The following is a 26,556-nucleotide window of genomic DNA, read 5'->3' as shown; positions in this document are numbered from 1 at the left end:
GGGGAATAAAGGCGGGGAGGGGACGACAAGTGTGCGCGCTGCGATGTGAGGACGCGCCCGCGGGGACGGGGGAGGGATGGGGCTCGCTTTGGTACCCATCGGCCGACGCCGGCCGGGGGTGGGGCCGGGCCCGCCTGGAGGGGAGACGGGCTGGGCGAGCGCGGCGTAGGGGTTTCTGGGGGGAGGAAAAGCTGGAGGCGTGGCGTGAGATGCAGTGGAACAGTGCGGGTTGGTCGGCCCTTTGCGGAGGAGCACGCGGGGCGATTCATTCCGGCTCTGCTCTGGAACAGCGGCAGGGGTGCATTATTGTGTGTGCGGGGCTAGTATTTTCTAGGACCAACCTATCACTAGCTAATCATGAAATCTACGTACTCTACTAGCCTAATAATCCCTTGAACTTGTTATCGGATATGCTAGAATTGGTACACTAATTCCGATTTCGCTGTACTTTGTGTGTGTTCTTTTTTCGTTCTCTCCACTGACGACTCCACTAACCGGCGCACTGGTAGGCAAAGCCCCCACCGACGCCCGGTGGTGAGTAACGCTGGCCTGGTCAGACTAGTGTGTGAACTGGATATAGAATAAAAACAACCCAAGTGCTTCTCACACACCAGCAGGAGGCAAGGTTTATTGTAGCAGTAGTACAAAATCAAAGACAAAGTTACCACGGCAACAGTAGCCGAACTTGACACGAGACACGACACACCAGCGGCAGCAACAGCTAGTCTTGTCCAAACGCACTAAGAAATGATGGGGTTCAGTCAGGCCTTGCCACCGGCAAGGGTAATTGTTACGCACAAAAACAGCTTCAGGGTTACAGGCATACAACAGCAGTGGTTGCCCTCTGCTCAGTGCTCACATTCTGTCCTAACGACTTGATAACGTTTTTTTTTTCTAAATCATTGTCCTAGATCATTCAGCACGATACAGCAGGTCAACTCCATTCGACTTGATCATCAACAGTTCAACTCCATTCAGACGGGGATACAACAGGTGCAGCAATGGGACGATAAATTAAAGGGCGGACGGCTGCTTCCAGAAGGAGTATGTTTTGAGTTGAATGAACCTCCTTGTAGCAGCATGCCCGTGCGCATGGAACACAACACATCATCATCTTGCAGCAGTTCGGCAAATCGCTCGGCTTGCGGATTCTTCATGGTTATCTTCACTCCGGCAAGCCATTGGGAGCTTGGCCTTTGACACGGTATACCACCTTGGCAGCCTGCTGCCTGCTCTCATGCTGTGATCTCAGGTTATCCTGCCTTGGCTGTCTATTATCCTGCTTAGGCTGTCTGTTTGTCCTCGGGTCCTGCTGCCTGGCAGGTGTACCAGCCTGGCCTCCGCTTGGTTGCTTGCCGATCCAAGTGCTGGGAGGTAATGGTGGGGGAACCCCGTTCACTGGTTGCTGCTGCTGCATGAATCCTGCATTTTGAACAGGCCTCTGCTGTGCGAATCCTGCATTATGAACAGGCCGCTGCTGTGCGAATCCTGCATTTTGAACAGGCCGCTGCTGTGGGAATGGTGCATTTTGGAAAGGCAGCTGCGGTGTAAAACTGGCGTTCTGCATGGGCCGCTGGGGTGGGAACCCACCATACTGATTCGGATATGGCTGGTTTGGAAAATATCCAGGACTCTGCATCCTGGGATTTTGATGCATTCTTGGCCCATCTTGAATGGTCATTTTTGACATCCCTGAATGGATGCCACCATCATGGTTTCGATTGTTTGGCCGCTCTAGTATCCGCACATTCTGTCTGTTGGGTTGAGCTTCACCAAAGAACTGAGGCCGAGGATTTGGAGCGCTTCTGGACATGTGTGCATGGTATGGATTGTCCACAAAACCCCTCTCATATCCCAAAGGTCCAGAGGGCCTTGCTCTGTTTCCAGGGCCATAGGGTGCTGCTCCGTATGGAACATGAAGCAGCCCAGCAGAGCTGCCAGATTTGATCTGCAGGGAATTTTTCAGTAGACGATGTGCAGCCTCTCCCAAGACAGAACCTGTCAGAGCTCCATGCACCTGAGGCCTGGAATTATCAAATCGGTGAGCAAACAATTTATCAATTAGCCAGGCTACAGCTGAAGAGGAAAGGTACAAAGTTCACAATGAGAGCAAACAATTTATCAATTAGCCAGGTTACAGCTAAAGAGAAAAAGTACAGCGTTCAGAATGAAAGCAAAGAATTTATCAATTAGCCAGGCTACAGCTAAAGAGAAAGGATTTTTATCAGTTTTGCCATTAGTTGTGTCCTGAATAAGATGTGTATTAATCTTCCATCTGATAGAATAGGATGTACTCCAGTAATCTATACACGGTACTTAATGCAGTAGTGTCAACAGTTTCTGCTAAGAACATATGAAATGGTAACCATACCTGTCTCGTGTCTGTCGCCGACTATTATCTTCATGCCACAACACAGGGAAAGGTTTGAAATCGTAAGGTTTCAATATCTACAAAATGGTACACTATGTTGGCCAATGATTTATCTCAACAAAAGAAAGACCATATATTTGAATTGGGAAAATGAATAGTGGTCAACCAATCCAAGACAATAAACTATTCTTTTCCAGCAAACAAAAAAATTATGATACTCCTTTTGTTTCACATATAAGTTACTGTGGTTTGCATACAGACAACTTTATCCTTGAATAGTACAGTACAGTATAAAAAAGTATTTCATCCATGTCATTGCATGAAAATAAAAATTGGTTCGTCCAACATATACTTTTTGGAAACATGATAGTATTGTAGAAAAATAATGGTCAAAGTTACATCTCCTAGGCAATGCAAAGTAAAAAAAGAACGCCAAATTGCATGAGGCCGAGGAGGCGGCACAAGAAAACTCGTCACTACTCATTACTCACTTATTAGCTGAGTCATGTTAGCAATTCCTCCATTTACCATCCAAGGCAGAAGTTAAAAAGGCTGAGCTAGAAATGATTATATGCTATTAATACCAAGAAACTAAATATGTTTATGTTTAATTATCACCAATAAGTATTAATTATCAAGCTAAACGCGCACAAGGTTAGCAGGAGGAGGATGCATAAAAAAAGGTTGCGATCTTCTGGAGGCCAGGTCCTGTTATGCTGCTAAAGATTCATCTGGGGAACTATGATCAGCCCAGACAAATGGGATGCTGGAATATGTTTTTTTGAGTTTTGAGCTTGTCAGGGGCCGGCTTTTGGCAGTTTGGTTCAGCCTGGTTGTACTCCCTCCGTCCCAAAATAAGTGTCTTGAGCTTAGTATAAATTTGTACTAGAGCTAGTACAAAGTTGAGACACTTATTTTGGGACGGAGGGAGTATAGCTGCTTTTCGTTTTTTATTCTGTTGTTCAGAACTTATTATGTTAGCAGCTTAAGGATGTTTTTTTGTTGTTTCTGTTCTGTTATCCCTTGATAACGGAACCCAATCCATTTTTGGACCGAATGGGAAAAGAACGCAGATAGGGTTAGGAAATACCTTTGGAGGTATAATGGCACCCTCTGGAGGCTCCGGGATGTGTTTGTGATACTGAGGGTTAACATAGGTAGCATTCCTGGAAAACAATAAAAGAATAATATAACACTTGAAAGATCTGATGGTGACATTTGGCTTACAATGTGCTTTTTCATCTTATAATACTTACAAAACTCGGTTATTGGTGATGCCATTGAACCCCTTAACTGGAGATCCTACAGAGATGCTGTACCAATTTCTTTGAGATAAACAAAGAAATCCATTCATTCCGCCACTGAAACCAGGAGCCAATATACCAACATGAATAAATATCGAGGCAAATAACACCATCAAGAAATAGACAATCCAGATCAATATATGCAGTATATATACCAACCTAGCAGCAGGGTCAATGGGGATACAATAGGAAGGATCTGTTATCATTTGTTGAGAGTACATCTGATGCAGGAATGCAATTTGAGCAGCCAATGGATGAGTTTCCCGCACATAAATTATGTCAAACATTGTCGTATTCCTGAATCTCTCTTCTTCCTGCAAAAGCCAGTAACAACAAAAGCACATTCAATAGCTGAAAAAGGAACTACAAGCCTAGGATCAGAATCAAAGCACACGTTAACTCAAAAGGATCCTAAAATAGAAGTCAAAGACAAATAAGACTAACACATTGATAAAGAAGGATCAGAATCTACATACTGTTAATGTATCTTCAAGTTTCTGTGTCTCCGCAAGCAACCGCCTTTCATCAATAAAAGGCAATTTCGCAATACCCTGGAAAAAAACAGAAATAGATCTTCAAGCAACAGTTAACCAGTCACCTGACGCAAAACTGATTTGTCCATTCATTGATTACCTGCCATGCAAAACGCTTTCCGTTCATGTCTATTTCAAAATCTGCAGTTGCAAAAGGAAGGTGGTATGGAGTAAGATACAAAATACCAAACAATGCATGATGAGGTCCACAAGAAAAGGGATACATCATATCCTCCAATACTACAATTTTTAAGCAATTCCACTCCCCGTGAGGCAAGAGATTGTGGTACCTTTGGGATAGAAATAATTCAACGGTGAATTTGGATCAGTCATCAAATCCCCATAGTGCTTTGGCAGTGCATTAGAGCTACAGAAAAAATGAAGAATGTATGGTGGTTTTCAGCTTACAACTCATGATATGTGTATGGATAGGCTCATTAGCACAGAGAAATGACAAACCTAGCAGCTGGCAGTGTTCCCATTAGTTGATCAAATGGCTTGAAAGGTTGACCCAAGAAAAAGGTTATCTCAAACTCAGTCAAGTTTTTCAGGTCAGATGCAAAAGGCGCATAATGGTATGGATAGAACCTGTTTCGGGTGAAAAAAATAAAATAAATAACAGAGTTCATACTTCATACTTGATTACAAACAAGGGTTACTCATTATCATTAGCTTTGCCAACCAAGCTGCAGAACTTATATGTGCCTATGTTCAACTGGTCAGCTATGCACGTGGAGTCGTGGACATGACGGGTATGAAATATATTAATAGATAATTGAGACAAAGTCAAGTTTCCAACTCTGAATTTTGGCAGGAGTCCAGTTTCTTTTAACCGTGATGAATTCTAAAAAGAAAGTTCACTTTTCAACCTCCTATGTGGATTCTACAGCTGCAGCATAATGTTGAACCACAGATAAATAGCAGCTGTTCCTGACATCATCACAAAGAAGAATCACTTTGGATTTCATGGTTGGCAATTGTACAAGAATTAATTATTTTATACCAAGTTACAACACATAATAGGGCAACAATTAGCAATAGACTGATTCTAGTAAGAATAGGGACTGTTCGGAGTCCCTCTGCTCCACGCTGCTGCTCCCGGAGCTGACGGAGTTTTATTTCAAAACTGCGGAGTGAGTGAATCGGTACTCCCCAGATTCCTAAAATCCAGGGAGCTGGTGGACTGCTGAACAGGCCCTTAGAATTATAATCATGGAGTTGCTACAAATTATAAGATAACTGAGAGTCTCAAGCATACAACCAATAAATAGGTCACTCGAGTATGATCGTGGAGTTTGAGAATCTTTAACAAGACCTATTGACATGAGCGGTGAAAATGGCTTGCAAAAAAATCAAGTGATGTTTTCTCTACCAGGAGAAAAAACAGTAGTTATGCATCCTCAGAGTTGATGGTCAACAATTACCTACCACTGCCATGAACAAACACCCTGATAGTAGTATCTCATGACCCAGCAAAGACCTTCCGCATATTTCTGAACCTGAAAACATGGATTGCATCAGGTTAAACAAAAAGCATGGCAGATAGAGATCACATCAGCGTTAAGAGCATGTGGTGAACAAATAGGCAGATATGTACTACAACTACTCTACAAATTTTGTTTGAAGGAGACCTAGTAATCTTTTAACAACAGACTAGAACATCTCCAACTGATCCAGATGGATTAAAACTAACAACATGCTTCTCAAGGATTAATATGGCATGTAAATATGTGGGCTGGAGAGTGTGCATAAAGTCTTTACATGTAGATCTACGAGTCAAAAATCACTTCGGCTTCCTATATGTAATATGTATATAACTGAAAGCCCAATCTGGGAACAATTTATATCAAGTTTAGTTTTGATTCTAGAAACAAGTGTGATCCCTTTTTATTATTTACATCTATTCAGAAATATGGCAGCCACCAATGCAAATACAGCAGGATGTTTATTGCAGTCAGTACATTGCCATAAAATAAATGTTGATCGTTTTGCAAGACTAAATATGGCATCTTAATCAAGAATGTGTTCTTAATATTGTTGAACCCAAATCATCGATAATGGCTCGCAAAAAAATGTGACATGTTTAAATTTCATTTTATTGCTGCAATCATAGAGGCAACACATTCATGATTGTGCTGTAGATAACAAAACATTACTTTAGACCACTCAATTTCTAGCTTGTGAGATTCAGTCATATACCACATGTCAAACTCAAATAAAAGAAGAAGCACGCCAGGCCTGATAGTATATGGTAATGCTTGATGATTAGTTCATGAGGTAGTGCCACTTAAGAAACCAACGGTGAATAGCAAGAAGACTCACAACATCTCTCTGAACTTGATCAATGGGCTTTGATTCTGCCTCTTCTCTAAATTTCTCAGCATAGTACCTCTCCCTGAATCCTGGCTCTCCTAGTTTAACCTGAAGGGCAGTCAGTGCAAAATAAAAGAGAGGCAAAACTTACGTAACACAAACTGCCACACTCCCTATTTAATTAGCATAAACCAAAACGCTAGAAATTATTATATTTGCAGATTCTTTGGATTTCAAGCAAATGCTACTATCAGATTTTGGAGCTACCAAAATGTCGTAATCTGAAATATTGTCTGTTGCGCATAATGCTACTCCTAAAAGTAATATAAGAAAAGACGAAATGAAGCATGCAAAGACAACCTACAATACCAACTAGGAAAAGCAACCCACAGATAGACATTGTTCCACATACAGTTCTAGTCAATTGTGAAACCCTTAGATAGTGACAGACAGTCATGCTCTGAAATCATGCAAGATACTATTTCAAAATGAGATTAGAGCAAACTAAAACTCCTTTTGGAGAGATTGTCCAGACTTGATTTCATATGATCTACCATCAATAGTTCTGTACTATCAGTCCACTCTCCCACTACAAGAAGAGAAACAAACCATGTCCACATATTGATTTTCCTCGGAGTTCTCTCCCTGCGCTCTACGTCTATCCTCGTTGTTCTCGTACGCCTGCAATTTAAAAAACATATTCACTCATTGTCATTAGGGATAGCAATCACAAAGGACAGACTTTGTGCACTTCATTCATTAGTTGAAACTAAGGTTGCCATGAACCGAAAAGGTTAGAAATTGTTTCTAAATATATGCTCACATGGAAGCTGAACTGCACACCATGTGGAGGCGTTCAAGAATAGCGAGCAAGAATTGTTCATCAAAAGCAGCAGCATATAGAAATCCACTTTCACTATTTCAATGCAACTTAACTCTCGAGTCGTGACTCCTACCGTATGGATACAAATATATATTTCACCAAAAGCATATAATTGCACCTTAGAACTGGGCTGTTGGCATAAAATGCACCTAAGCATCTTCATACCAAATATACATTTGCACCATAAAATAGTTATTTCAGGAAATGACATACATAGGTTCATGTACACTAACATGGATCAAAAGTGTAGGATTACAGAAGTCAAGAAGGCATTTGATTAGAGAATAGCTAGAAAGTACCTTCTGAATACGTGCACGCTTCCGGAAAATTTGTTCTTCATGGATAGCAACAGCCTGAATGAAATGCTCCACTCGTTCTAGTAAAACCTTTCATTGAAAAGAAGAACATGTCATGGTTTCGGACAACTATAAATACCACCAAGCTTTTGGTTTATTTTTTGTTCCAATTACAGGGAAGATACCCCCACCACCTCACACAGTAAGGCAGACAAGCTAAACAAGGGGAACTATAATGAGCAGTTACACAACATTGGCCAAGCACAGAAAGCCAAAACCTGGTAGCTTCTTCAACAATAACAGGTTTGCGTTCCCATATTCTAACGTCTACACAATTGCGTTTTTTAGAATGGGGTGGATGTGGTCCTACAACCATGGTGCTGGAAGGGAAGAAAAAGCCTGTACGCGAGGGAAAATAGAAGTACAGAAGGAAAAGAGTGAACTGGAAGTGCGAAAACAGATGGCATCAGGGGCACAAGCTCATTGTATCTTGCTTGCCTACCTGATGGTACAAGACTCCCTTAATGGATAAGCTAGGCAGCTAATCATAACAAAAGTTGATTCAGAAAAAACCCAGCCGAAACGATCGAAACAGAATGAAACTAACAGCTAACCATCTGAAACTAACAAATGAGATATTCAGTTGGCAATTTGGCAGCTTCTTTGCTGCGGCCACTGTTGTGTTGGGATGCTATGGTTCCTACTCCGTAATAATAATGCAATTAATGCGTCACAGAAAATGGGAATCATGCAGTCAGTTGATCATGCTCAAGCCATAGTCGGAAAAAATTAGGCATGATGCTTCATAAGTGTACGCAAGGAAATCAGGTTCAATCTAGTAATTTTACTATGATATCTCTAGTTAACCCAATTCTGCCATTACAGGTTAGTTCATCTGACCGCTACCATTCATCTCAAGGAATTTGTACACTCTATCTTACAAAGTAATGATACGATATGAAAACATGTGCAGGGATGTCCTCTCTCTGTTCGTTTCCCTATAGGATCTACTCCCTCCGTTCGGAAATACTTGTCATTGAAATGGATGTATCTAGATGTATCTTAGTTCTAGATACATTCATTTTGATGACAAGTAATTCCGAACGGAGGGAGTAGGTGATACCAGACAGGAACAGCTCAATAATTAGTTTATTATATTACAACTTACGCTAAAGCTGATAATAATCCAATATTACTCCTTTTTACATTCTGTAAGAATTTTTTATAGCAAAGATAATGGTATTTTCTTTGAACCATAAGAGAATTTGAGCACAAAGAAACTCTACCTCACCCCCATCAGTGAGGTAACCGCCCATTGGTTTGAACTCTGCTCTATAAATATTCATCAGAAGATTAATGGCACCCTACAGTGTAGAACAAGAAATTAATGACTTCATAGCTCAAATTATCTGGTGAGACAAAAAGAAACCTATTAAAATAGGGAAGTCTGTAAATAAACAGACCTCACGAATTTCCAAAGTCGGCATGTGTGGCAGAAAGTCATTCCCAACAAAGAAGCAGAGAAACACAAAATCATCCAAGATGCGTTCAAGGTTTATCTTGAAGGGGGGATCTACAATCTCCAAATCCTTCTCCAGGTATTCCCGCAGCACCCAGATGTTAAGAAACTGTTAACAAGGTCAACAGTTGCACAGTGAATGACTATAGTTACAAATTGCCTATCAGATGCATCCCCAAAAGATATTAGACACAAAAGGAAAGGAAAAGGAAAAGGAAAAATAGTAGAGCAGAAGCTGTCATGCTTCAGAGTACCTGGTACTTCTTTTTATGAATTGGAGGGAGCTCCACGACATTATCAGCCGGACCAGGGCCTTGGCACTCAGCAGCCAAATGCCCAACTTGACCACACAGGAAGCATTTTTCATGTTGCCCTGGCATGGTGATCACCTGTAAAGTCAGTTGAATTCTGTAGTTACAGAAGTACTCCTAAATTACCATAAAGAACACGAAATTTGACTTAAAGAGGCATTGGCCAGGGTCAGTTGCATGCGTACAGTTCTGAACACAGAATTGTTGCAAATTTACCTCTCTTAAAATTGAGAAGTGGACCTCATGAGTTGCCAGAGCAAGCATGATCAAATCAGCATCCTGAAAAATGTGGTGATCAAATGAGTAAAAAGGTGGGTGCAAAAATGACAGCTACTTTGAAATTTGCAAGTAAACTTACAAGGCCATATAAGACATGGCGTGTGTTGGGGTCAAACCCTGGAAGATTGCGCTGCAGACGGATATATGACATGATCTTATGTTCCCCCTCTCCAGGAACATTTGAGTCAGACAATATTACCTTACAAAATGCAACCAATGCAGTCCCCATTTAATACAACATAATAACAACAAAAGTGAGTAATTAACCCAACATGCAGTAGTAATTAACCCAACCTTGACAGACTGCCACCCAGGGGAGTGATTCAATCTCAACTGTATGTAGTACTGAAGCGCCGAAGAGAGCACAAACATGAACGGTGTCCCGGGAGTTATGACATTCGAGTCGATCGCCTCCGACTTCTCCTTCCGGACCAAATTCCTCCCCTCTGCCTCGAATTCCAGCCTCAGCCTTTCCTCCTCGGCCGCCTGAACAAAGCAACAACATGAGAACAGCCACAGCTGCCTGCAATGGCAATGCCATCAAGCCCGAGCAGTAACCTTACCGCATCAGCAGCATCCTTCGCAGCCCGGAACCGCCTGGACCGCTGCTGATTCATCTTGGCCCTCGGCGCAACACCGTCTGCACAATTCAGCAGAGCATCAGCGAAACCAACTTAGCATGAAACCGCATTAGCACAGAGCAAGCAGAGCAGCCAAGGGAGCGAGCAGCTGACCGATCGCCATGTAGAGGATCTTCCTAGGGCGGACGAGGCAGAAGAGGTGGTCGATGTAGTCAAAAATCGACTTGAACACCTCGTCGTAGGTGGTCGGGGAGGGCTGCGGGGAGGGAGAGAGGACCATGAGCACGATAATAAGCAGGGAAACAACTAACATTAGCTTAACGAGGGTTTAGGGGAGGAAGAGAGGGCGTGGAATCGGGGGGGATCGAGCAGTACCCGGCCCTCGGGGTGGAAGCAGGGGTGGATGATGCCGTTCATGTCGAGGTAGAGGTTGTCGAACTCGTGGCCGTTGGGGTTGGGGCGGCGGGGGTCGACGGGGACGAAGGCCCCGGGCTCGAGCTCCACGGGCTCCTCCTCCTCCGCGTCCGACACCGTCTGGGGGTACCGGTCCGCCAGCCACCTGTAGAACGCCGGGACTCCCATCTCTCGGAACCTTCCGGCCGGATCCCTCTCCTCGCCTCTCCTCTCCTCCTCGGGGGGCTGCGGCGGCGGCGCTTCTGGCGCGGGCGGTGGCGTGCGCGGCGCGGGCGGTGGGGCGGTGGCTCCCCTCTTCTTCTCTCTGGTTCGATCTGGATACGAAGGGGGCAGGAGGCAGCGGGGTGGGGAAGACGGGGTAATGGGCTCGCTCGCGTCGCGTCGCGTGCGTGCCGGAGCTGGTGGTTGGGCGCTTGGGTTCGGCTTCGGCTCGGTCGCTGCCGCTTTGGGTTGTCGTGGGCTCGTGGCCTTGTAGGCTTTGTTTGCCGTCGTGGCGCGATCCGACCTGATCCGGTCCGGATAAACGATGGGGTGGAGTGAATTAATTTGTTCTTTATTACCACCAATGTGGATGGCAGTTTTAGCAAGGATACAAAATCGGATGGCTGGGAATATGTCATACGGGACCATGAAGGTGATGTTGTGGTAGCTGCTGCTGGGCGCCTGAACTATACTTCTGATGGATTACAAGCGGAAGCGGAAGCCTGTATCCAAGCAATGTACAAGGCGCAAGAACTGGGCATTGGCCGAGCAGTCGTGGAGTCTGATGCGATGTTGCTGGTGCAGGCGATTAAGTCCTCGAGTTTTGACCTCGCTCCAAATGGTGTCTTGTTTAAGGAGATCAAACTCTTTGCCTCTTTAAATTTTAGCTCTTTTGATATTGTTCATTGCCCTCGGGCCTGTAATAAGGTTGCAGACGTTCTAGCGCTGCATGGGGCGAAGATGGAGCTAGAGCCCCAAGCCGTATGGTCGGGCCTTGCCCCTACCTTTGCCCAGTCTTTGGTTGCCAGCGAGTCTGCTCGGCACGTTGCTTAATGGAATGAAATGTTCCAAGCTAAAAAAAAATTTACGAGCAGCAGGAGACGACCAGAGGGGGTACGGTACGTATCTTGGACGTTCAGGATTGTAAGTGGCCCATGCATGGAGTCACGGATCCCTATGTATTTGGCAATGTTTAGAAAGGGCTTCGAAGACATCTCGGCCGTCTAATCTCGCGATCTAACGGTCCAAGATCTCTCAAGGTTGAGCATCAATCAATCATGTCGAGCGTAGTACCAAGCCGCTAATCACACCTATCAACCCCTAATCCCGTACCTCATCGTCTTCACCATAACTATCTCCCTGAACTCACCATCTCACCTCCCCTCCTCACCCCTCTAGTTGTCGGCAGCTCATCACTCCTATAGAGGCCATCATACGTCGTTCTACCGCCTCTAACAGCTAGTCGCCGGCCTCTCCTACATGCTCTTCATCAAGCTCCTAGCCCAAAAACCACACCGATGCCCGACCTAGTGTCGATGGCTTCTAGCGCGGGCGGTGGCTCCTCTCTTCTTCTCTCTGGTTTGATCTGGATACGAAGGGGGCAGGAGGCTCTGGGGTCAGGAAGAAGGGGGTACGGGCTCGCTTGGGTCGCGTGCCAGAGCTGGTGGTTGGGCACTTGGGTTCAATGTGGTCGTTGGCTTTGGTTTGTCGTGGTGTTGTAGGCTTTGTCGTCGTGGCGCGATTCGACCTGATCCGGTCCAAACAAATGATGGAGTGCAGTGAATTATTTTGTCTTTATTTCTTTTGATGACACCATGGTAGTAATCAGGGCATGAGCTATGGTGGCATCACCTATAGGCGTGGTCTCAGTCTCCACCTAAGAAAAAAAACATTGAGGCCACCGTATGAATATTTCCCATCCAACACAAGCAACATCCCCTAGTGGTCCACCTATCTCTCTCCATAACTACCTTTTTTTTACTTTCCATCCAAATAAATATAGTTGCTCTTTCCTCCACCCCTCCTTACCGTTTGCCTTTTCCACCGAGGAAGTTGGATCCTCTGCAAGAGATCATTTTCGTCCTGTAAGCCATCGTTTTTTTTGCTTTTCTCCTCCACATGGTTTGCTCATCCGACGTGTATTTGTGAGGTAGTTGTCCACCCTGGAGCAATGGCCATGCCTTTACGAGTTGCAGGTTGCAGGAGATTACGATAGGGGTATAATATATATCTGGACGGTCAGGGTGGTAAAGTGGCCCACGCATGGAGCTATAGATCTCTACATGTTTGGCAATGTTTAGAAAGGGCATCGGTGACATCTCACCCATTTACCCCCGTGATCTAATGGTTCAAGATCCTTCCAAGGTCGAGCATCAATCATGTCGAGCACTCTAACAAGCCACAAATCACACCAATCAACCCCTAATTAATACCATACCTCTTCATCCTCACCATAACTACCTCCTCGAGCTTCCCATGGCACCCCTCTCGTCGCGCTCTCCCATGTAGTTGTTTGTTGCTCACCGCTCCTCCGCAGCCCATCGACATTGTTCTATCTCCTATACCATCTAGTCGTCGGCCTCTTCTACACCATATTCGTCAAGTCCCAACCCGAACCCTGCGTTGATGCCCGACCTAGTGCCACAACAAAGGTCTAGATGGAACCGCATCCACCGCCACCCAACGCCATTGAGGTACCAACGAGAATCGCCTCCCCCGGCGGCTGAGAAGATGGGCTACCACTAAAGCCACTTTACACTAACCGTCGGAAAATACCAATGAGGTTAATGTTGGGGAACGTTGCAGAAAACAAAAATTTTCCTACTCGTTTCACCAAGATCATCTAGGAGTTCATCTAGCAACGAGTGATTAGATGCATCTACATACCTTTGTAGATCGCGAGCGGAAGCGTTCAAAAGAACGGTGATGATGTAGTCGTACTCGACGTGATCCAAATCACCGATGACCAGCGCCGAACGGACGGCACCTCCGCGTTCAACACACGTACAGAACAGCCACGTCTCCTCCTTCTTGATCCAGCAAGGGAGGGAGGAGAGGTTGAGGGAGATGGCACCAGCAGCAGCATGACGGCGTGGTGTTGATGGAGCTGCAGTACTCCGGCAGAGCTTCGCTAAGCACTATGGAGGTGGAGGAGGTGTTGGAGAGGGAGAAGGAGGCAACCAAAGGCTAAGGCGTTCAGGTATGAAGTCCCTCCTCTCTCCCACTATATATAGGAGGGCCAAGGGGGGGTGGCCGGCCCTAGGAGATCCAATCTCCTAGGGGGTGCGGCGGCCAAGGGGGGTTTCCCTCCCCCCCAAGGCACCTAGGAGGTGCCTTACCCTCCTAGGACTCTTGCCCCCTTAAACCCTAGGCGCATGGGCCTATGTGGGGCTGGTGCCCTTGGCCCATTAGGCCAAGGCGCACCCCCTTACAGCCCATGTGGCCCCCCGGGACAGGTGGACCCACCCGGTGGACCCCCGGGACCCTTCCGGTGGTCCCGGTACAATACCGATAACCCCGAAACTTGTCCCGATGCCCGAAACAGGACTTCCCATATATAAATCTTTACCTCCGGACCATTCCGGAACTCCTCGTGACGTCCGAGATCTCATCCGGGACTCCGAACAACATTCGGGTTACTGCATATATATATCCCTACAACCCTAGCGTAACCGAACCTTAAGTGTGTAGACCCTACGGGTTCGGGAGACAAGCAGACATGACCGAGACGACTCTCCGGTCAATAACCAACAGCGGGATCTGGATACCCATGTTGGCTCCCACATGCTCCACGATGATCTCATCGGATGAACCACGATGTCGAGGATTCAATCAACCCCGTACGCTATTCCCTTTGTCTATCGATATGTTACTTGCCCGAGATTCGGTCGTCGGTATCCCAATACCTCGTTCAATCTCGTTACCAGCAAGTCACTTTACTCGTACCGTAATGCATGATCCCGTGACCAGACACTTGGTCACTCTGAGCTCATTATGATGATGCATTACTGAGTGGGCCCAGTGATACCTCTCCGTCATACGGAGTGACAAATCCCAGTCTTGATCCATGTCACCCAACAGACACTTTCGGAGATACCCGTAGTCTACCTTTATAGTCACCCAGTTACGTTGTGACGTTTGGCATACCCAAAGCACTCCTACGGTATCCGGGAGTTACACGATCTCATGGTCTAAGGAAAAGATACTTGACATTGGAAAACTCTAGCAAACGAACTTATACGATCTTGTGCTATGTTTAGGATTGGGTCTTGTCCATCACATCATTCTCCTAATGATGTGATCTCGTTATCAATGACATCCAGTGTCCATAGTCAGGAAACCATGACTATCTGTTGATCAACGAGCTAGTCAACTAGAGGCTCACTAGGGACATGTTGATGTCTGTTATTCACACATGTATTATGATTTCCTGATAACACAATTATAGCATGAATAAAGACAATTATCATGAACAAGGAAATATAATAATAATGCTTTTATTATTGCCTCTAGGGCATATTTCCAACAGTCTCCCACTTGCACTAGAGTCAATAATCTAGTTACATTGTGATGAATCGAACACCCATGGAATTCTGGTGTTGATCATGTTTTGCTCTAGGGAGAGGTTTAGTCAACGGATCTGCTACATTCAGGTCCGTATGTACTTTACAAATCTCTATGTCTCCATCTTGAACATTTTCACGAATGGAGTTGAAGCGACGCTTGATGTGCCTTGTCTTCTTGTGAAACCTGGGCTCCTTGGCAAGTGCAATAGCTCCAGTGTTGTCACAGAAGAGCTTGATCGGCCCCGACGCATTGGGTATGACTCCTAGGTCGGTGATGAACTCCTTCACCCATATTGCTTCATGTGCTGCCTCCGAGGCTGCCACGTACTCCGCTTCACATGTAGATCCCGCCACGACGCTTTGCTTGCAACTGCACCAGCTTACTGCCCCACCATTCAAAATATACACGTATCCGGTTTGTGACTTAGAGTCATCCAGATTTGTGTCGAAGCTAGCGTCGACGTAACCCTTTACGACGAGCTCTTCGTCACCTCCATAAACGAGAAACATTTCCTTAGTCCTTTTCAGGTACTTCAGGATATTCTTGACCGCTGTCCAGTGTTCCTTGCCGGGATTACTTTGGTACCTTCCTACGAAACTTACGGCAAGGTTTACATCAGGTCTGGTACACAGCATGGCATACATAATAGAACCTATGGCTGAGGCATAGGGGATGACGCTCATCTCTTCTATATCTTCTGCCGTGGTCGGACATTGAGCTGAGCTCAATTTCATACCTTGCAACACAGGCAAGAACCCCTTCTTGGATTGATCCATATTGAACTTCTTCAATATCTTATCAAGGTATGTGCTTTGTGAAAGACCTATGAGGCGTCTCGATCTATCTCTATAGATTTTGATGCCTAATATATAAGCAGCTTCTCCAAGGTCCTTCATTGAAAAACTTTTATTCAAGTAGGCCTTGATGCTGTCCAAGAGTTCTATATCATTTCCCATCAAAAGTATGTCACCTACATATAATATGAGAAATGCTACAGAGCTCCCACTCACTTTCTTGTAAACGCAGGCTTCTCCATAAGTCTGTGTAAACCCAAACGCTTTGATCATCTCATCAAAGCGAATGTTCCAACTCCGAGATGCTTGCACCAGCCCATAAATCGAGCGTTGGAGCTTGCACACTTTGTCAGCATTCTTAGGATCGACAAAACCTTCCGGCTGCATCATATACAATTCTTCCTTAAGGAAACCATTAAGGAATGCCGTTTTGACGTCCATTTGCCATATTTCGTAATCATAGAATGCGGCAATTGCTAACATGATTCGGACGGACTTCAGCTTCGCTACCGGTGAGAAAGTCTCATCGTAGTCAACCCCTTGAACTTGTCGATAACCCTTAGCGACAAGCCGAGCTTTATAGATGGTCACATTACCATCCGCGTCTGTCTTCTTCTTAAAGATCCATTTATTTTCTATGGCTCGCCGCTCAACGGGCAAGTCAATCAAAGTCCATACTTTGTTTTCATACATGGATCCTATCTCGGATTTCATGGCTTCTAGCCATTTGTCGGAATCCGGGCCCGCCATCGCTTCTTCATAATTCGAAGGTTCACCGTTGTCTAACAGCATGATTTCCAAGACAGGGTTGCCGTACCACTCTGGTGCGGAACGTGTCCTTGTGGACCTTCGAATTTCAGTAGGGGCTTGATCAGAAGTATCTTGATCATTGTCATTAATTTCCTCTCCAGTCGGTGCAGGCACCTCAGGAACATTTTCTTGAGTTGCGCCATTTTCCGGCTCAAGAGGTAATACTTCATCAAGCTCTACTTTCCTCCCACTTACTTCTTTCGAGAGAAACTCTTTCTCCAGAAAGGACCCATTCTTGGCAACAAAGATCTTGCCTTCGGATCTGAGGTAGAAGGTGTACCCAATAGTTTCTTTTGGGTATCCTATGAAGACGCATTTTTCCGACTTGGGTTCGAGCTTTTCAGGTTGAAGTTTCTTGACATAAGCATCGCATCCCCAAACTTTTAGAAACGACAGCTTAGGTTTCTTCTCAAACCATAATTCATACGGTGTCGTCTCAACGGATTTCGACGGAGCCCTATTTAAAGTGAATGCGGCAGTCTCTAAAGCATAGCCCCAAAAAGAAAGCGGTAAATCGGTAAGAGACATCATAGATCGCACCATATCTAACAGAGTGCGATTACGACGTTCGGACACACCATTACGCTGAGGTGTTCCAGGCGGCGTGAGTTGTGAAACTATTCCACATTTTCTTAAGTGTGCCCCAAACTCGTGACTCAAGTATTCTCCTCCACGATCTGATCGCAGAAACTTGATTTTCCTGTCACATTGATTTTCAACCTCACTCTGAAATTCCTTGAACTTTTCAAAGGTTTCAGACTTGTGTTTCATTAAGTAGATATACCCATACCTACTTAAATCATCAGTGAGAGTGAGAACATAACGATAGCCACCGCGAGCCTCAACACTCATCGGACCGCATGCATCAGTATGTATGATTTCCAATAAGTCGGTTGCTCGCTCCATTGTTCCTGAGAACGGAGTCTTGGTCATTTTACCCATAAGGCATGGTTCGCACGTGTCAAATGATATATAATCAAAAGACTCTAAAAGTCCATCAGCATGGAGCTTCTTCATGCGTTTGACACCTATGTGACCAAGGCGGCAGTGCCACAAGTATGTGGGACTATCATTATCAACCTTACTTCTTTTGGTACTCACATTATGAACATGTGTAGCATCACGTTCGAGATTCATAAAGAATAAACCATTCACCATAGGAGCATGACCATAAAACATATCTCTCATAAAAATGGAACAACCATTATTCTCAGATTTAAAAGAGTAGCCATCTCGAATTAAACGAGATCCCGATACAATGTTCATGCTCAAAGCTGGCACTAAATAACAATTATTAAGGTTTAAAACTAATCCCGAAGGGAGATGCAGAGGTAGCGTGCCGACGGCGATCACATTGACCTTGGAACCATTCCCGACGTGCATCGTCACCTCGTCCTTTGCCAGTTTCCGCTTATTCCGCAGCCCCTGCTTTGAGTTACAAATGTGAGCAACTGCACCGGTATCAAATACCCAGGAGCCACTACGGGCACTAGTAAGGTACACATCAATTACATGTATATCACATATACCTTTGGTTTTGCCGGCCTTCTTATCCACTAAGTACTTAGGGCAGTTCCGCTTCCAGTGACCGCTTCCCTTGCAATAAAAGCACTTAGTCACGGGCTTGGGTCCATTCTTTGGCTTCTTCCCGGCAGCTTGCTTGCCGGGCGCGGCAACCTCCTTGCCGTCCTTCTTGAAGTTCTTTTTACCCTTGCCTTTCTTGAACTTAGTGGTTTTATTGACCATCAACACTTGATGTTCTTTCCTGACTTCTACCTCTGCTGATTTCAGCATAGCAAATACTTCAGGAATGGTCTTTTCCATCCCCTGCATATTGAAGTTCATCACAAAGCTCTTGTAGCTTGGTGGAAGCGACTGGAGGATTCTGTCAATGACCGCATCATCCGGGAGATTAACTCCCAGCTGAGTCAAGCGGTTATGCAACCCAGACATAGTGAGTATGTGCTCACTGACAGAACTGTTTTCCTCCATCTTACAGCTGAAGAATTTGTCGGAGACTTCATATCTCTCGACCCGGGCATGAGCTTGGAAAACCATTTTCAGCTCTTCGAACATCTCATATGCTCCATGTCTCTCAAAACGCTTTTGGAGCCCCGGCTCTAGGCTGTAAAGCATGCCGCACTGAACGAGGGAGTAGTCATCGGAACGTGCCTGCCAAGCATTCATAACATCTTGTTCTGCAGGGAGAACGGGTGCGTCACCAAGCGGTGCTTGTAGGACATAATCTTTCTTGGCAGCTATGAGGATGATCCTCAGGTTCCGGATCCAGTCCGTATAGTTGCTGCCATCGTCTTTCAGCTTGGTTTTCTCTAGGAACGCGTTGAAGTTGAGGACTACGTTGGCCATTTGATCTACAAGACATATTGTAAAATATTTAGACTAAGTTCATGATAATTAAGTTCAACTAATCAAATTATTAGTGAACTCTCACTTAGATTAGACATCCCTCCAGTCATCTAAGTATTACATGATCCGAGTTAACTAGACCGTGTCCGATCATCACGTGAGACGGACTAGTCAACATCGGTGAACATCTTCATGTTGATCGTATCTACTATACGACTCATGCTCGACCTTTCGGTCTTCTGTGTTCCGAGGCCATGTCTGTACATGCTAGGCTCGTCAAGTCAACCTAAGTGTTTGCATGTGTAAATCTGTCTTACACCCGTTGTATGTGAACGTCTGAATAAAACACCCGATCATCACGTGGTGTTTTGAAACAGCGAACTGTCGCAACGGTGCACAGTTAGGGGGAACACTTCTTGAATTTATTGTGAGGGATCATCTTATTTACTACCGTCGTTCTAAGTAAACAAGATGCAAAACATGATAAACATCACATGCAATCAAATAATAAACGTGACATGATATGGCCAATATCACACAGCTCCTTTGATCTCCATCTTGGGGCTCCATGATCATCTTGTCACCGGCTAGACACCATGATCTCCATCATCATGATCTCCATCATCGTGTCTCCATGAAGTTGCTCGCCAATTATTACTTCTACTACTATGGCTAACGCGTTTAGCAATAACGTAAAGTAATTACATGGCGTTTCTTGATGACACGCAGGTCATATAAAAGAATAAAGACAACTCCTATGGCTCCTGCCGGTTGTCATACTCATCGACATGCAAGTCGTGATTCCTATTACAATAGCATGAACATCTCATACATCACATATAGATCATTCATCATTCATCACAACTTTGGCCATATCATATCACAAACCACTTGCTGCAAAAACAAGTTAGACGTCCTCTAATTGTTATTGCAAGTTTTACGTGGCTGAATTAGGGTTCTAGCAAGAACGTTTTCTTACCTACGTTAAAGCCACAACGTGATTTGTCAACTTCTATTTACCCTTCATAAGGACCCTGTTCATCGATTCCGCTCCAACTAAAGTAGGAGAGACAGACACCCGCCAGCCACCTTATGCAACTAGTGCATGTTAGTCGGTGGAACCGGTCTCACGTAAGCGTACGTGTAAGGTTAGTCCGGGCCGCTTCATCCCACAATACCGCTGAAGCAAGAAAGGACTAGTAACGGCAAGAAAGTTGACAAATCTACGCCCACAACAAATTGTGTTCTACTCGCGCAAGAAGAACTACGCATAGACCTAGCTCTGATACCACTGTTGGGGAACGTTGCAGAAAACAAAAAATTTCCTACTCGTTTCACCAAGATCATCTAGGAGTTCATCTAGCAACGAGTGATTAGATGCATCTACATACCTTTGTAGATCGCGAGCGGAAGCGTTCAAAAGAACGGTGATGATGTAGTCGTACTCGACGTGATCCAAATCACCGATGACCAGCGCCGAACGGACGGCACCTCCGCGTTCAACACACGTACAGAACAGCCACGTCTCCTCCTTCTTGATCCAGCAAGGGAGGGAGGAGAGGTTGAGGGAGATGGCACCAGCAGCAGCATGACGGCGTGGTGTTGATGGAGCTGCAGTACTCCGGCAGAGCTTCGCTAAGCACTATGGAGGTGGAGGAGGTGTTGGAGAGGGAGAAGGAGGCAACCAAAGGCCAAGGCGTTCAGGTATGAAGTCCCTCCTCTCCCCCACTATATATAGTAGGGCCAAGGGGGGGTGGCCGGCCCTAGGAGATCCAATCTCCTAGGGGGTGCGGCGGCCAAGGGGGGTTTCCCTCCCCCCCAAGGCACCTAGGAGGTGCCTTACCCTCCTAGGACTCTTGCCCCCTTAAACCCTAGGCCATGGGCCTATGTGGGGCTGGTGCCCTTGGCCCATTAGGCCAAGGCGCACCCCCTTACAGCCCATGTGGCCCCCCGGGACAGGTGGACCCACCCGGTGGACCCCCGGGACCCTTCCGGTGGTCCCGGTACAATACCGATAACCCCGAAACTTGTCCCGATGCCCGAAACAGGACTTCCCATATATAAATCTTTACCTCCGAACCATTCCGGAACTCCTCGTGACGTCCGAGATCTCATCCGGGACTCCGAACAACATTCGGGTTACTGCATATATATATCCCTACAACCCTAGCGTAACCGAACCTTAAGTGTGTAGACCCTACGGGTTCGGGAGACAAGCAGACATGACCGAGACGACTCTCCGGTCAATAACCAACAGCGGGATCTGGATACCCATGTTGGCTCCCACATGCTCCACGATGATCTCATCGGATGAACCACGATGTCGAGGATTCAATCAACCCCGTACGCTATTCCCTTTGTCTATCGATATGTTACTTGCCCGAGATTCGATCGTCGGTATCCCAATACCTCGTTCAATCTCGTTACCAGCAAGTCACTTTACTCGTACCATAATGCATGATCCCGTGACCAGACACTTGGTCACTCTGAGCTCATTATGATGATGCATTACTGAGTGGGCCCAGTGATACCTCTCCGTCATACGGAGTGACAAATCCCAGTCTTGATCCATGTCACCCAACAGACACTTTCGGAGATACCCGTAGTCTACCTTTATAGTCACCCAGTTACGTTGTGATGTTTGGCATACCCAAAGCACTCCTACGGTATCCGGGAGTTACACGATCTCATGGTCTAAGGAAAAGATACTTGACATTGGAAAACTCTAGCAAACGAACTTATACGATCTTGTGCTATGTTTAGGATTGGGTCTTGTCCATCACATCATTCTCCTAATGATGTGATCTCGTTATCAATGACATCCAGTGTCCATAGTCAGGAAACCATGACTATCTGTTGATCAACGAGCTAGTCAACTAGAGGCTCACTAGGGACATGTTGATGTCTGTTATTCACACATGTATTATGATTTCCTGATAACACAATTATAGCATGAATAAAGACAATTATCATGAACAAGGAAATATAATAATAATGCTTTTATTATTGCCTCTAGGGCATATTTCCAACAGTCTCCCACTTGCACTAGAGTCAATAATCTAGTTACATTGTGATGAATCGAACACCCATGGAATTCTGGTGTTGATCATGTTTTGCTCTAGGGAGAGGTTTAGTCAACGGATCTGCTACATTCAGGTCCGTATGTACTTTACAAATCTCTATGTCTCCATCTTGAACATTTTCACGAATGGAGTTGAAGCGACGCTTGATGTGCCTTGTCTTCTTGTGAAACCTGGGCTCCTTGGCAAGTGCAATAGCTCCAGTGTTGTCACAGAAGAGCTTGATCGGCCCCGACGCATTGGGTATGACTCCTAGGTCGGTGATGAACTCCTTCACCCATATTGCTTCATGTGCTGCCTCCGAGGCTGCCACGTACTCCGCTTCACATGTAGATCCCGCCACGACGCTTTGCTTGCAACTGCACCAGCTTACTGCCCCACCATTCAAAATATACACGTATCCGGTTTGTGACTTAGAGTCATCCAGATTTGTGTCGAAGCTAGCGTCGACGTAACCCTTTACGACGAGCTCTTCGTCACCTCCATAAACGAGAAACATTTCCTTAGTCCTTTTCAGGTACTTCAGGATATTCTTGACCGCTGTCCAGTGTTCCTTGCCGGGATTACTTTGGTACCTTCCTACGAAACTTACGGCAAGGTTTACATCAGGTCTGGTACACAGCATGGCATACATAATAGAACCTATGGCTGAGGCATAGGGGATGACGCTCATCTCTTCTATATCTTCTGCCGTGGTCGGACATTGAGCTGAGCTCAATTTCATACCTTGCAACACAGGCAAGAACCCCTTCTTGGATTGATCCATATTGAACTTCTTCAATATCTTATCAAGGTATGTGCTTTGTGAAAGACCTATGAGGCGTCTCGATCTATCTCTATAGATTTTGATGCCTAATATATAAGCAGCTTCTCCAAGGTCCTTCATTGAAAAACTTTTATTCAAGTAGGCCTTGATGCTGTCCAAGAGTTCTATATCATTTCCCATCAAAAGTATGTCACCTACATATAATATGAGAAATGCTACAGAGCTCCCACTCACTTTCTTGTAAACGCAGGCTTCTCCATAAGTCTGTGTAAACCCAAACGCTTTGATCATCTCATCAAAGCGAATGTTCCAACTCCGAGATGCTTGCACCAGCCCATAAATCGAGCGTTGGAGCTTGCACACTTTGTCAGCATTCTTAGGATCGACAAAACCTTCCGGCTGCATCATATACAATTCTTCCTTAAGGAAACCATTAAGGAATGCCGTTTTGACGTCCATCTGCCATATTTCGTAATCATAGAATGCGGCAATTGCTAACATGATTCGGACGGACTTCAGCTTCGCTACCGGTGAGAAAGTCTCATCGTAGTCAACCCCTTGAACTTGTCGATAACCCTTAGCGACAAGCCGAGCTTTATAGATGGTCACATTACCATCCGCGTCTGTCTTCTTCTTAAAGATCCATTTATTTTCTATGGCTCACCGCTCAACGGGCAAGTCAGTCAAAGTCCATACTTTGTTTTCATACATGGATCCTATCTCGGATTTCATGGCTTCTAGCCATTTGTCGGAATCCGGGCCCGCCATCGCTTCTTCATAGTTCGAAGGTTCACCGTTGTCTAACAGCATGATTTCCAAGACAGGGTTGCCGTACCACTCTGGTGCGGAACGTGTCCTTGTGGACCTTCGAATTTCAGTAGGGGCTTGATCAGAAGTATCTTGATCATTGTCATTAATTTCCTCTCCAGTCGGTGCAGGCACCTCAGGAACATTTTCTTGAGTTGCCCCATTTTCCGGCTCAAGAGGTAATACTTCATCAAGCTCTACTTTCCTCCCACTTACTTCTTTCGAGAGAAACTCTTTCTCCAGAAAGGACCCATTCTTGGCAACAAAGATCTTGCCTTCGGATCTGAGGTAGAAGGTGTACCCAATAGTTTCTTTTGGGTATCCTATGAAGACGCATTTTTCCGACTTGGGTTCGAGCTTTTCAGGTTGAAGTTTCTTGACATAAGCATCGCATCCCCAAACTTTTAGAAACGACAGCTTAGGTTTCTTCCCAAACCATAATTCATACGGTGTCGTCTCAACGGATTTCGACGGAGCCCTATTTAAAGTGAATGCGGCAGTCTCTAAAGCATAGCCCCAAAAAGAAAGCGGTAAATCGGTAAGAGACATCATAGATCGCACCATATCTAACAGAGTGCGATTACGACGTTCGGACACACCATTACGCTGAGGTGTTCCAGGCGGCGTGAGTTGTGAAACTATTCCACATTTTCTTAAGTGTGCCCCAAACTTGTGACTCAAGTATTCTCCTCCACGATCTGATCGCAGAAACTTGATTTTCCTGTCACGTTGATTTTCAACCTCACTCTGAAATTCCTTGAACTTTTCAAAGGTTTCAGACTTGTGTTTCATTAAGTAGATATACCCATACCTACTTAAATCATCAGTGAGAGTGAGAACATAACGATAGCCACCGCGAGCCTCAACACTCATCGGACCGCATACATCAGTATGTATGATTTCCAATAAGTCGGTTGCTCGCTCCATTGTTCCTGAGAACGGAGTCTTGGTCATTTTACCCATAAGGCATGGTTCGCACGTGTCAAATGATATATAATCAAAAGACTCTAAAAGTCCATCAGCATGGAGCTTCTTCATGCGTTTGACACCTATGTGACCAAGGCGGCAGTGCCACAAGTATGTGGGACTATCATTATCAACCTTACTTCTTTTGGTACTCACATTATGAACATGTGTAGCATCATGTTCGAGATTCATAAAGAATAAACCATTCACCATAGGAGCATGACCATAAAACATATCTCTCATAAAAATGGAACAACCATTATTCTCAGATTTAAAAGAGTAGCCATCTCGAATTAAACGAGATCCCGATACAATGTTCATGCTCAAAGCTGGCACTAAATAACAATTATTAAGGTTTAAAACTAATCCCGAAGGGAGATGCAGAGGTAGCGTGCCGACGGCGATCACATTGACCTTGGAACCATTCCCGACGCGCATCGTCACCTCGTCCTTTGCCAGTTTCCGCTTATTGCGCAGCCCCTGCTTTGAGTTACAAATGTGAGCAACTGCACCGGTATCAAATACCCAGGAGCCACTACGGGCACTAGTAAGGTACACATCAATTACATGTATATCACATACCTTGTACTTTCTTCCTCTTGAAGTGGCTCTCCTTCATATGCTGAAAGTTTTTCTGAAGAAGACAAGGGTGTAGGTACTGGCTTACAATTGTTCATTCCCATGCGAGACAGAAGTTCAGTGATGTATTTCTCCTGCTTTAACATAATGCCATCTTGAGTTTTCTTGACTTCAATACCTAGGAAGAAGTGCAAATCACCTAGGTCCTTTAAGGCAAACTCTGAAATCAAGTCATGCAGAAGGGCATTAGTGGCATTTTGTGAAGAACTTGCTACTATGATATCATCAACATATATAAGCAAGAAAATAACCACTCCTGCCTTGTTATAAATAAACAAGGATGTATCACCCTTTGAAGCAATGAAGCCAAGAGATTTCAATTGTAAGCTCAGTCTGGAATACCATGCTCTAGGTGCTTTATCAAGCTTGCAAACAAAGTGTGGAAATTTTTTACTTTCATACCCAGGTGGTTGTCTCATGAACACTTTCTCTTCCAGAACACCATGCAAAAACGCGTTCTGTACATCTAGCTGTCTTAGGCTCCATCCTCTTGAAACGGCAATGGCTAGCACAAGTCTGATAGTTGCAGCTTTCACAACAGGACTAAAAGTGTCCTCATAATCAATGCCATAACGTTGCTTGAAGCCTTTTGCAACCAAACGTGCCTTATACCTGTCAATGGAGCCATCTACCTTCTTTTTGATTTTGTATACCCATTTGCAATCAATTATATTTTTACCTTTCTGGTTTGGTACAAGATGCCAGGTTTTGTTTCTCATCAGTGCAGAATATTCCTCATCCATTGCCTTCTTCCATTTGGGATCATCAAGTGCACTATTCACAGTTGTTGGCTCTCCTGAAATACACAACATGCCATATGGTATAGTTCCATCCGTTCTTATATTTGGATTTCGTATACCTTTTTGTAGTCTAGTCTTGACTCTTGGAGAAGCCACGGATTGGATCGCAGGTGCACTTGCCACAACCGATCCGGGAGAATCAGGCGCTGACGCAGAAGAATCTAGCGCAGTCTGC

The 26,556-nt window shown here is 45.1% G+C and overlaps 1 protein-coding gene across 1 annotated transcript in view; it reads right to left on the bottom strand.

Annotated features, from left to right (window-relative positions):
• The window catches only part of LOC119312168 (5'-3' exoribonuclease 4-like), a 14,995-nt gene extending 3,855 nt beyond the window's left edge, over positions 1-11,140 (bottom strand). Inside the window, exons 1-23 of the mRNA XM_037587904.1 lie at positions 10,766-11,140; positions 10,544-10,646; positions 10,373-10,449; positions 10,104-10,295; positions 9,889-10,008; positions 9,747-9,809; positions 9,474-9,608; positions 9,164-9,328; positions 8,987-9,064; positions 7,704-7,790; positions 7,131-7,202; positions 6,531-6,629; positions 5,637-5,707; positions 4,668-4,796; positions 4,499-4,575; positions 4,309-4,349; positions 4,152-4,226; positions 3,835-3,989; positions 3,628-3,732; positions 3,462-3,537; positions 2,372-2,448; positions 1,202-2,024; positions 496-558 (exon numbers count right to left, since the gene is read on the bottom strand). Of these exons, the coding sequence (XP_037443801.1) occupies positions 496-558; positions 1,202-2,024; positions 2,372-2,448; positions 3,462-3,537; positions 3,628-3,732; positions 3,835-3,989; positions 4,152-4,226; positions 4,309-4,349; positions 4,499-4,575; positions 4,668-4,796; positions 5,637-5,707; positions 6,531-6,629; positions 7,131-7,202; positions 7,704-7,790; positions 8,987-9,064; positions 9,164-9,328; positions 9,474-9,608; positions 9,747-9,809; positions 9,889-10,008; positions 10,104-10,295; positions 10,373-10,449; positions 10,544-10,646; positions 10,766-10,972 (3,090 nt within the window). The 5' untranslated portion in view covers positions 10,973-11,140. The remainder of the gene's footprint in view (positions 1-495; positions 559-1,201; positions 2,025-2,371; positions 2,449-3,461; positions 3,538-3,627; positions 3,733-3,834; positions 3,990-4,151; positions 4,227-4,308; positions 4,350-4,498; positions 4,576-4,667; positions 4,797-5,636; positions 5,708-6,530; positions 6,630-7,130; positions 7,203-7,703; positions 7,791-8,986; positions 9,065-9,163; positions 9,329-9,473; positions 9,609-9,746; positions 9,810-9,888; positions 10,009-10,103; positions 10,296-10,372; positions 10,450-10,543; positions 10,647-10,765) is intronic.
• Positions 11,141-26,556: the final 15,416 nt, after the last annotated feature.

This window comes from Triticum dicoccoides, chromosome 5B, assembly GCF_002162155.2.
Source record: "Triticum dicoccoides isolate Atlit2015 ecotype Zavitan chromosome 5B, WEW_v2.0, whole genome shotgun sequence".
NCBI classification, from domain to species: Eukaryota; Viridiplantae; Streptophyta; class Magnoliopsida; order Poales; family Poaceae; genus Triticum; species Triticum dicoccoides.
Note: the sequence above shows the minus strand (reverse complement) of the source record. Positions and strands in the feature narration are given on the sequence as shown.